Raw genomic sequence first — 12,289 nt, 5'->3', positions numbered from 1 at the left:
AATAGTTGCCACTTAAGATTTTTTTGCTAAGGGATTCTCCCATCGGAGATGCTCTAACATTACAATTAACTCGGCAGTAGATATGTTTTAATAGGTTTGCAATCTGAACTACCTTTGCAGGATCCCTTCTACTTTGACACCTGAGTATTATATACAGATGTTTGATGCTAATTAAGCATGATTATATCACCTATAATTAAGATCACATGGGTTTTGAAGAAACAAAGTGTAGCAAAAATATTATGAGTAAGCTATTTCCAGAAGTTTAGTGGTTTAAAGTGTAGTAAGAAACAAAGGATGTAGCAAAATCTGATATGAAGAAATTACATTCTTCAGAAGGAGTATCAGCAGCATCAGGTTGATCATTTCTTAAAGCTTTACCTTGTCCTATCCAATCACCATCACTTGGTGCATTTGCCAAGGCTTCCTCCAGTGCTGCCTTCCAGTTTAAAAGATCTTCTGATGTTTCAGCCTGTAGTAATAATGGCTTATTAGTACATGTAAGGACTATCATTCACAAGCTGATGATGATAACAATATAAATCAAAATTAAGTCTTCCTTTTAAGCTTATGTTGTAAATAGATATGCATGCTGCAACTAAGTCTCCAGAAGGTCCCTTGGTAGTCTGTCACCAAATATTCTTCAGACATTTCACTATTTCTACCCCCATAAAAGGATATATTATTTATCATAATGATGAGGTAATATTTCATTTTGATTACACTTACTGGATCACTTTTGAAGAATAAAAGTGACGTATGTGTTAAGGCCATACGAATTTAAGGCTCTGTTTGGGATTGCTGTTAAAAATTGTTGTGCTGTTAGAAAAAGTGCTGTTGAAAAAAGTGCTGTTGTAAAAATTAGATGACTGTTTGGTAATTTTTTTGATACGTATATGTGTTGATGTAAAAAATTAAAAATAATAATGCTTTTGGTAAGGTTTGATGGTGAAATCAGCATCTGCTTTCCGCAACAGCTGAAAAGCAGCTTTTCCAAAAAGCATGGGGGACTTGTTTTCTCTAACAGCAGCTTTTAGGCCAAAAGCACTTTTCCGAAAAACAGTTTTTAAATTTTACCAAACAGTTTTTTAGCTGCTTTTCAGTGAAAAGCTGTTGTTGCTGTCTGCAACAGCAATACCAAACACACCCTAAGCTTGATAAAAGACTGCTAGATCTTCTTGTCATTACAAACATCTAGATCCAGGTCAAGTTCCATTTCTCTCATCATATGTTCTGCAATTTTATCTTCACAATGTCATATGATAGCTGGCAAGTAAAGTTATGTACGAGGGATGCCTCAAATCTTTGTATGTGGAAAACTAATATTAAAAAGCATTAAACCTAATCAACAAAATTGAGTTATTTAACTTATCTTATTATTTTACTTTTACAGGTATAGCTTTATAAGCAGTGATTCACTTAGCTACATTTCTTAGAACAATTTCATGAAGTTCCTCATTAATACAACTTACAATAACAAGTTATTGGCACACTCTTTACAAAAATAGGTGTTTGCAGACTGTAATTTTCTATTTTAAAGAGACATTCTTTTTCTTTTTAATATCTTTCTTGTATAAGTAAATAATTAAATCTTCGAAGATATGATACACTATCTGATTCTCAATACATAGGTACTACCTCTCTTAGCAAATTTATGAAGTTCTACATTTTCACAACTTTATATTACAAATCATTTGCAGACTGATTAGAAGACACATAAGCTGTACTAAATATCTATGATAAAATTGTCTTGATTGTTCCAATGCATAAGCCCAGCCAACTGATTAGTGGGTTTTTATTGTTTGTTTTATCCATTTTTAATGATATGAATTAAAAGTAAATAATAATTTTGAAATACATTAAATAATTAAAAAACCGTAATACTTTTATTAAATTACATAATAAAAAACACATAACAAGAATATGGAAAACATAAAATTAATAAACACATTACAAAAATATAAAAAACATAAACTTAAAAACATTACATCTTAATTAAATTGATGATTGTTATGAAATTCGAAAATATGCTCGATCAAATCAGCTTGTAGTTGGCGGTGCTTATGCCTGTCACGAAGTTGAACATTATTTTGAATATATGTTTCATAAGGAGGAAAAGGTTCTTCCTCAATATTTGGTTGTGATGGACCATTTGCTGCATCATCATAAATTGGTAGCGGACCAAATGGAGTGGCATATGTGTCTCTTTCATCCTCGACAATCATATTATGTAATATGATACAAGTTCGAATAATTTTAGCTAGATCTTCTGTCCCAAAATCTTGCTGGACCACGTATAATAGCAAATCATGACTGTAGCACACCAAATGCATTTCGAAATTTGACTTCTTATCGTATCTACTTTTGTGGAGATCGTGAGCTGCTTCGGTTATATCGTCCAAGTTCGAACCACTTCCCACAGTTCGTTCAGCTTTTTTATAACACTCACCATATCGTTGAGCCCCTTCATTTATTCGTTGTCATCTTATTTTCATAGCTATAGCTCCTCTTTTTATAACTCCGGGATTACTTTCTTCACAGTACTGGCGAATTCGATCCCAAAATGCTTCACTTTTTTTATCTGTACCGGTGATAGGATCAGTCGATACATTCAACCATGCGCTGATTAAAAGTTTATCTTCACTCCATTTCTTATACTTTCTCGCACATTTTCAACTTCGATAACGTCATCATTAAGATCAATAATGTTAGTGGTATCAACAGCGCTTGTGAGTGTGGAGAATTTTCATTCATTGATCGAGAGGTTCCAAATTGTGGGGGTATAGTTTGTAAATTTTGAACAAACGGAATTTGAGAATTTTGAGAATACGGGAAATAAGGATTTGAAAATGGAAATTGAGAACTTGGAATTTGAGGATTGTAATTTGGATTTTGCAAATTTGAAAATTGAGAATTTTCAATATTTGAATTTTGGACAAATGGAAAATGCGGATTTGAAAATGAGTATGGATATGGAGTATATGAGAATTGGGAATTTGAGTTGGAATTTTGTGAGTTTGAAGAAGAAGAATTCTTGTAGGGATTCATTTTTCTAAAAAATATATTTGATCTCAAATTTCAGAAGAGGAGAAATGTAATAAAAAATGAGCTGATTAACTTCATATATACAGACTACAATTTTTTTTAACGTTATACTTCAACGTTCATATTAACGTTAAATTATGGACGTTGCAAAATTCAGGTTTTTAATTTATATTTACAGTACCTATTTTAGTAAAGATATGAAATACAATTCTACAATTTTAGTAAAGATACTTCCTGTAGTAATAAACAGCCGGCTCCAGGAGACATCTGCCAGCGAAGCACTCGGGCTCGCGCCGGAGATGATGAGTCGGGTACACCCTCTGTCCCGTTGAATTCTATACATTACTTTTCGGCACGCTTTTCAATGCTCATTTAAAACATAATTTCACAATATTTTTTAAATTTTTTTTTTCTGAATAAAAGTTTTATGTTTAAACTTTTATTCAAAAAAAAAAAAATTTGAAAAAAACTTTACGAAACTATATTTTATAGAGGCCTCGAAATGCGTGCAAATAGTAAACGTATAGAAATCGACGGGACGGAGGGATTATGCTATTTTACTTTGGCGATTTTGCTGTAAAAGGCTGCACAGATCATGCTTTTATATTTTTCCTTAAATTTGATTGACTCACCCTAAGAATACGTCTCTAATCCTCCAACACTTTTTCACTTCACAATTTAACAACATACAATTTTTATTTTTTTTATCCATATATCGCTTCAAAGTAAGGGATTTACGATAAAGAATATCATGTCAAGCCAACTTTTTTTTGTTAAAGCTATAAATTTCAATGAGCAGTCTTATTTTGAATCCAGTACTTGACTGCCGACACCTGACACTTAAGACTTGGATTCAAATCTATGTTCCCTACTTGGGTGATATAATATAAGATTCGGTTGAGACCTTTCTCTAACACCTTAAGATTGGTTAAGACCTTTCTCTAATACCTTAAGACTTTTTTAAAGGAGCCGGTCACTTAACATGGTATCAAAACTCTGGTCGGCGAGGTCTCAGTAATTCAACTCCTTTTAGACGTTTTAGAGAAACCGGTTACTTAACAACTATTTTCAGCCCAAGTAGTTCTTAAGAGTATTAGAAATTAAAGGAGAAAAGTGTAGCATACTCGAAAGCAAGTAAAAGTTCAAAAGTAGCCGGTTAGTTAACATGGTATCAAAGCTCTGGTCGGCGAGGTCTCCAACTCCTTTTAGAACGGTTTTAGAGAAGCGGTTACTTAAAAACTATTTTCAGCCCCATTAGTCTTTAAGAGTATAAGAAACCGAAGGAGAAAAGTATAGCAGACTTGAAAGCAAGTAAAAGTTCAACAACAAGAGAAAAAATCCCAATATATATGCACCAAAAAATAAACATAGCAGACCTTTTGAAGATAAAAAGAGTGGACCGCTCTTGTAAACCTGCATGGTAGAGAGGAGTTGAAGATACTGAGCTTTGCCATGCATAAATCATACTTAGAGCAAGTCCAACAGTGTGCTAGTAGTTTCTTATAAATATAATAAAATAATAACTCTTAGTAAGTTAGTACATGATTATATATTTCAACTCCATCAATAATCTTTAAACCCATCCCTTATTATTATTATTATTATAATCATAAATTTGAAAAAGATATGAACAAAAAGTGGAAGAAAGAAAAAGAAAAAAGTGGAAGAAAGACTAAGAAATGAATATTTTATTAATAAAAATGATATAAGGGATGACTAGTTGTTCCTTAAAGATAAGGCATGAAGGTGATGTATTAGTGATTTAAGGAACCATGAGACACTGTTGGAGTATATATTTAACCCAAGTTTCTTATATTTGAAATTAAGAGCCATTTAAGGAAGCTGTTGGATTTACAACCCGGTAAAAAACAGCTAAAAGACATGGATTTGTTTTCAGGGTTAGAGATCCTGTTTTGCAGTTAGACCAATGGCCACTAAAAAATATTTATTACCTTCTTTTCCAACATAAATACACATGCATATACCTCAATGGTAATACTCATGCATATCTTTAATAATTTTGTAAGATACTCGATTTTCAACTACGTATTACACTTAGTCAATTATAAAATACGTAATCAAAACGATATTTTTAGCAATGTATTTTAAAAATGAGTATTTTCAGCCATTATACCCAAAAATTAAATATCACCATCCGGTTAACTTAAATAAAAACCATTTAATTACTGCAACATTATCGTTGTTGCAAAGATAAACTGCAAAAATGGATTTTTTTTTGATAAGGGCCCAAAAATGTCTTTTAGCTTTTGTTGGAATTAATTGCTAATTTTATCATAAACTCTAACAAAACACTACTATGTTTTTTTATGAAAAATGTTAGGTTTTTAATGAAAAATGTTACGGGTCCAAAACGTATTACAATTTTTTTTTCAAAATACGTTATAAATGATATTTTTGATAGTAATATGAAAATTCGTGTGCTTACATATGCGTCTTTAAATTAAGTTTTATCCGAAATAATTATTTTGGGAAAATTGTGGTATACATATCATGACCTTTCTTCAAAAGGAAAACCATCGATAATCATAGATAATTTTTGATTTTATTATAAAATTTCATCAAATTCTTGCTGATATAGAATAATAATTATATTTAAATATAACAAAACGTTTAACAATTAAAATTTGAAAAAAAAATGATTTTAAATTTGATTTTACTATGCAATAATTTTGGACAAATGTGATTTTACCACATAACCACTTGAAACTATTTCATCAAATTTAGATGATCTTTTTTTTTTAAATTGCAACTTCATTTTAATTTTGATAATTAAAATTTGAAACTATATATGATGAAAAAATAAATAAATTATGTATTTATATTTTTAAATAATAGTTCTGTACGGACCGTAAAGAGCCCTCCATACATCGTCACCCATCATATCATTAATCTATTTTTATTTGAATCTCACCCATCATGTATTGACGGACCGCCTAAAATATTTACGAACTACGCATGTGTAGCATATGTATTTTGATTTTTTAATTTTTGTAAAAATGCATATTAGTCTATAGTAACATGAATATGCACGTTGGAGATGCGTATTCTATCGGTATAAACAATGAACAAGCATCTTCCCGATATGCGTGCTTCCCAAAATTTTAAAAAATAAAATACACATGACTCACGAACGTATTTCGTGAATATTTTAACAAAGATTTTTGGGTTGCGAGGGCCTCTGGGTTCCCCTTGTTTGAGGGGACCGTAAATATAAAGTGTACCCAGAATTACAGTTGTATTATTATTCATCATCATCGTCATAATCATCTTTCACAATCACTACACGACACTAACTCATAATACAAGAACAACAATTAAATAAATAAATAAATGAATAAAATAATCCTCTTTAAATTCACCAAATTAAATTAAATTCTCATAATCTCCGTTCAATTACATACATGTTCATACATCTTTAATCATGGAAGTAACGGAGATTGGCGAACCTATAGATACAAACACAACCTATACACACAACAATACAAAAACTAGGGTTCGCGTGAGGCGAAAAGCGTTGAGTTCTGTGCTCGAGCAATGTCAACGAGCTATTCAATTGCTTAATGATACTGGTTTTGTTGATGACGTCGACGATGACGTGTGCAGTCATGATGAGGTTGAGGTTGATCAGATGAATGAATCTGATGAGGTGTGTGTAGATATGATGTGTTTGTGTGTATTGTATTGAATTGAATTTTAGTTTGACCTTGATTTTTGTGTAATTATATGTGATGGTTTGTTTGGAATTGATTGGAAGCGGCGTTTGTTTTCGTGTTTGAGCTGTGTGTGTTTTTTGAATTGTGTAGATTGGGTTATGTTTTGTTTTGTAGTTGAATTATGTTGTAGTGTTTATCTCGTTGATTGAGCTTGGTTTTTGTGAATGCTGTGTTATTTTACGCGATGTTTGTTTGAATTGGCTTGAATTAGTATGTCTGGTTAGGCTGTATGTTTTCATGTTTGAGCTGTGTGTGTTTTTTGAATTGTGTAGATTAGGTTATGTTTGTTTGGGATTGAATTGTATTGGTAGTGTTTATCTCGTTGATTGAGCTTGGTTTTAGTGATTTGTGTGTAATTTTACGTGATGTTGTTTGAATTGGCTTGAATTAGTATGTCTAGTTTGGCTGCGGTGTTTGTTTTCGTGTTTGAGCTGTGTGTGTTTTTTGAATTGTGTAGATTAGGTTATGTTTGTTTGGGATTGAATTGTATTGGTAGTGTTTATCTCGTTCATTGAGCTTGATTTCAGTGAATTTTGTTTAGTTTTCGCGATGTTTGTTTGAATTTGCTTGAATTAGTATGTCTGGTAAGGTTTCCGGGGTTTATATGCTTGTTTGAGCTTGTTATATTGTGAACTGTGTTTCAAATTATGTGATGTTTGTTTCGTTAGATTTAATCAAATGCTTTTGTTTTAGTATATTTGAGTTAATTAAGATTTAGATGTGGAGACTTGAGAGCTTTGATGGGTGGGAATTTCGGGGTTTAGTTGCTGAAGGATGGTTTGCTTTGGTTTTTATGGTTATAATTCGATGATGTATCTATGTTTTTTGTTTTCTAGTTTTGGAATTATAGATGCGAGCTTAGTTGGAGATACTATTAAGTATAGAAGTAAGAAATACGTAAGGTGCTCTGTTCTTGTTTTGTTGGTCGAGGGAACATGGATTTTTGAACTTATAAGAGTACATATTTATAAGCAGCGAAGCTCTTTTCCTATTGCAACTGAGCTTATTAAGACTGTTTAAGTCTGATCTGCTCATCTAAGCCTTTACATTTATGAAGAACTGTATATGACTCTACTGTAAACCATGAAGGTGACTGCGCAACTAAAATAAAAAGCAGTAATATATTGAAATAACCTGTGGTATCGAAGTTGGCAAGATAATAAACAAGTGTTGGGGCTCAGATTTATGTTAAGGAGCATGACAAGTCCAGAAGTAGTGTTACTGCTTATGAGTGGGTGGATTCGCTTAGGTGAGAACATATAGAAGTAAAAGAAGGTTTTTGTAGGTATCTGCTGTAGGGAGCTATGGCAAATTAAAAGGAGATGATCAAAAATTAAAATTGTATGGAATCTTGAATGGTGAATAGAGTTTGGTGTAGTGGCATAATAAAAGATGGAAAGACCTTGTGGGAAGATTGTTCCATTTTTTATTGGCTTTAAATATGAAAGTTGTTGCCAACAAAGTGTTGGTGCAGTGGTTGAGCTCTTGTACCCCCTTGCGGGAGGTCAGGAGTTCGATCTCTGGCGTGTGCGTGTGTTATTAATTAGCAAAATAAAAATAAAAAAAATATGAAAGCTGTTGATAAATGATTGAAAAAGAGGCAAGTTAAATGAACGAAGTGGTACTCGAAGCTGTAAATTTGCATATGCTGTCGATTACTTGTGATGGACCTCATCTTGTTAATACCAGAGTATACTAGTTGATATTAGTGTCTTACTAACAATATAATAGTTGTGGCGTTGTGCCCGCTGCAAAGATGATGTCAAAATGTATCTAGCAGTTAGATCCAAGACATATTGTTATAACTTGCAAGTCATGAATGCATCTTTATCTGCTTATATGGAGCTTTGCCTTTTAGCATGATCCCATTTTAGGTTTCAGTGGCTGTTGGTAGATCCTGAATTAAAAAGAAGTTATCTTATACCTATAGTGATATATTTTAACTAACTATATAGTTTCGGATTCATAATCTCTTATTATGCATGTTTCTTTTATTTCAGTTATGCAGCCTCCTTAAATCAAGAGTTGAGAGCCCTGATTTTCTTGAAAAGCTGGAAAGTGGCCAGGTGTCAGTTCCACAAAATATGGCCGGTATGTTTTCAGAGAATGTGCGACCTGCATTTTATTCTAATCTTAAATCCTTTACAGCAAGTATCTTTTTTATGGACTGCTGCACTTTATTTTTAATGTATTCTCTTAGGTTGAAGCTTGTAATTTATGGCCATAATCAAACAACTTCTCAGTTGCGGAACAAGCATGTTTTTTATTTATAGGCTCCATGATATTTTGAAATGTCACGGTTTGATTTTAGTAACTGATAAAGTGTCTATTTGATGACAGAAGAAGGTAGTGCGTGGGACATGGTTAATGAAAAGGATGTGTGGGAAAATGGGAGTCTCGATGTAGAAGAAGATTACGTTCTAGTTAGGCAAGAAGATATCGTGGATGGTATTGCATGTTTCATGGCTGCATATCTTTTGTCACTGAAAGAGACCAAGGTATGCGGTCTTCTGTTTTATTAGTTAAATTATTTTAGGTTGACATTCCTCATTTCTGTGGTTAAATTCTAATTTCCTTAACGAATCTTGATACTGATGAGTGTATGCTCATATCATATGTAGAGAATTTAAGCTGCGTTTATTGCTTCAGAATGTCCAATTCTCAAATATCTTCCATAAAAATTAATTAGCTGCTTCACTAGAAAATTAGTTATTTATTATCTACAGAATAATGTCGTTTAATAGTGTTTGACCTTCTAACACGGTACTGTTTATTTATGTTTTTGTCAATTTATTTCGTCGATTTTTGTTAAGTGGCCATTGAAACGTGACAAATTCTCTCCAGTATATTACATTCTTATATTTAGAAACCGCAAATGGTAAGGCCTGGTCCCTTAAATTGGACTACATGAAAATGGAACAAATGAAATATACTGTTTATTAGACAAGTTGGGTCAGTCTGATATCTCTCATCTATGGCTTAGCCTAGGCCCTACACAGTCACTTAATACTAGGGCAATCAATGCCCGCATGTTAGTCCTACAAACAATTCTAACACGGTAGCAAGCTTTTAAGGTCTTCCATGACAACTTTGAGGTCACTTAACATCCAGGGGACTCGGGATTACACTATTGTTTTCTGCTTTTCTGATTTCTAATTTTAGCTTAAAGAGAATAACAAAATTACATGCACATGGCATTTGTGAATATAATTTTTGTATTAGTATTGCTAGCAGCAAGCTTATTTGCATGTTTGAAGAAGGAATGGCCATCGGGTCCTAGATATATGTATTCTGTTACTTCTTTTTAGGAACCGAAATGACTATCTAAAATACTATTTTTTTTCTTTACACAGGAATTAACACCAAATCAGCTTCAAGACGGTAAGTACAGAGGTTTTCTTCAAATTATTACTTTCTAATAGTGCCTCTGTAGAAGCATATCTTCCTTGATTTCGTTTTGTTATTTCTGCTATGTTTGAAGTTCGCAACCTAGTATGATATTTAGACATCAGGATATTGGGTATATAACATGAGCTGGAATTTGTTTTAGCTCTAAGCAAGACCTTCTCCCTGAAAAAGAGAAAAGGAAAGCTTCGGAAGGCATGGGACGGAAGCAAACTTATATACAATGTTGCATCATGGGGAGCTACGGCAATTGGGTAAGTTGCTATTTTTTAATGGATGCGTTTTCTTTTGGCTTTAGCCTTTAGCACATGCTCCTCTGGTTGTTAAACAAAGAGGTTAGACAAATGGTAAATGCATTTGAAGATTAGTGATAAAATATCGAATGAAATATCACTACAAGAACGTAAAACCTGGAGTATTCTTATGCTCTTGACGTCCCAGCAGTATTTAAAGCTGCTATTTTGTTTAAAATAATGAAACCTTGTTTTGGGATTATATAAAAATGAGAGGGGCCAGGTGCTGGGAGTAATGGAAAAATTGCACAATAATTAAAAATCGCGATAATATGCTCTCAACAATTTGTTTCATTTGTAGAATGTTTGTGGCACATCCAGCATCTTTTGATGAAATTAGGTCCCTCAAACCTATCATAATTCTTTTTTGTAGTTTCTTTAAGCAACTTAGGTTCTGTTGGAGCTAGGGGAAACGACTTTACCGAAATATGAAAATCATGGCTAATTTGTTTCTTTTTTTTGATAATCCGCCTTTATGGCAGAAATTATTCTGTTTTCATGTTGAGTAGCACTTTTTTCTTGTTTCATCTTCTTTTTCTCTTTTTTGATATATTATGAATGTTGTATCGCCATCCTAATCAAGGACCCCTTACCAACGTGATGTTAAGTAATTGTAGCAGAAGAACATAATAAACTGGGAAGAACGAATTATGTTGTTTTTTCTTACTTTTGTGTTTGACTGGCCAATGAACATTTCAAGTCACATGCTCCAGAGATTTTTCTTGTCCTTGTTCACATGATTATAAAAAAGAAATATGAGCCGAAGATTATACTCTGCCTTGGATGATTTTGCAGTTTCCACTCCGGTGTAGTTTGATATAGCTATACTAAAAGAATTGTATCTATGCATGCATAAGTATGGATTGAATAGCCCCTGATCATGCATAATGGGAATGTCCTCTTCTGAAAAAAATAAGATTAGATAATGGATTTATAAGCTAGGTATGACTCGGTTTAAAATATATGACCATATTTTGGTTATGAATTTATGGTTGTAGTTGCTTATCAAAAAAAACTTATAGTTGTAGTTATTTATGTGGTGTCTACCTGTGATAACTACTTTTCATGGATGACAATAATGAATCCCTTAAAATTTTTGAACAGGATTTACCAAAATCCAGCTCTTCTTACGGCAGCTTCAGCAGCCTTCTGGACCTCGTGTAGGGTGATATCAAAGCTTTTCTAGTGCTGTGTAGGGTGATATCAAAGCTTTTCTAGTGCTGTTCAAGGCTCTAGAGATGCATGAATCACTGTTTGAACTGTTGCAAAAGCAGCTTATTAGTGCACACGACTTTGTAACATAATAGGGGTTTCTAGTGTGACACATGATTCGATTGATCCGATCTTTACTAAAATCCTGTAAATATTTCGTCAGTTGCAGAATATTCTAGTTTGCACCTGCAGTGAATGGTGCCTTGTTGCCAGAAAGTGTAGAATTCCAAATGTAAATATTAATCCTCACATCTTCTGATTGCAGCATATGGACTTCAAAGTAGAATACTGAGATGCAAACACGCATTTAAAAGAAATTTAAGTAGCTATTACCAGGGGCGGAGCTACGTTAAGCCCAACACCTGCTTTGGCCCTCCCTGAAATTTTAGACAAAGTAATATTTGTGCTGTTAAGTGCCAAAAAAGTGGCTTTGGTTTAGTGGTGATGATGTAGGAAATTGGCTAGGGAGGCCGTTGTTCGATTCATTTCTCTGAATGGAATTTTTATCTTCCAAAATATTGTTTGTTCAATTTTTTAATAGTTCGGCCCTCCCTAAATTTTATTCCTGCCACTGGTTATTACAAACAAAGACGTATAACA

At 33.0% G+C, this 12,289-nt stretch overlaps 1 protein-coding gene across 2 annotated transcripts; it reads left to right on the top strand.

Annotated features, from left to right (window-relative positions):
- The first annotated feature begins 6,348 nt into the window (after positions 1 to 6,348).
- On the top strand, positions 6,349 to 11,975 carry LOC141711362 (uncharacterized). Of its 2 annotated transcripts, none has more exons than XM_074513762.1 (6): positions 6,349 to 6,712; positions 8,780 to 8,870; positions 9,123 to 9,277; positions 10,133 to 10,160; positions 10,330 to 10,438; positions 11,582 to 11,975. In XM_074513762.1, exons 1-6 carry the CDS (start codon positions 6,488 to 6,490, stop codon positions 11,661 to 11,663), a joined length of 690 nt encoding a protein of 229 aa, XP_074369863.1. In that variant the 5' UTR covers positions 6,349 to 6,487; the 3' UTR covers positions 11,664 to 11,975. The 2 variants fall into 2 exon arrangements, with proteins under 2 accessions (XP_074369863.1, XP_074369862.1); XM_074513761.1 differs by having other exon boundaries at positions 6,352 to 6,712; positions 9,120 to 9,277.
- The last annotated feature ends 314 nt before the right edge of the window (positions 11,976 to 12,289 follow it).

This window comes from Apium graveolens, chromosome 3, assembly GCF_009905375.1.
Source record: "Apium graveolens cultivar Ventura chromosome 3, ASM990537v1, whole genome shotgun sequence".
Taxonomy (NCBI): Eukaryota; Viridiplantae; Streptophyta; class Magnoliopsida; order Apiales; family Apiaceae; genus Apium; species Apium graveolens.
Note: the sequence above shows the minus strand (reverse complement) of the source record. Positions and strands in the feature narration are given on the sequence as shown.

Excerpts from the sequence above, each read along its gene's own strand:
- LOC141711362 (XM_074513761.1), top strand. The coding sequence starts at position 6,488 with ATGGAAGTAACGGAGATTGGCGAACCTATAGATACAAACACAACCTAT. Across the intron at positions 6,713-8,779 it reads AGATGAATGAATCTGATGAG|TTATGCAGCCTCCTTAAATC; the intron begins GTGTGTGTAGAT and ends CTTTTATTTCAG. Across the intron at positions 10,439-11,581 it reads TGGGGAGCTACGGCAATTGG|GATTTACCAAAATCCAGCTC; the intron begins GTAAGTTGCTAT and ends ATTTTTGAACAG.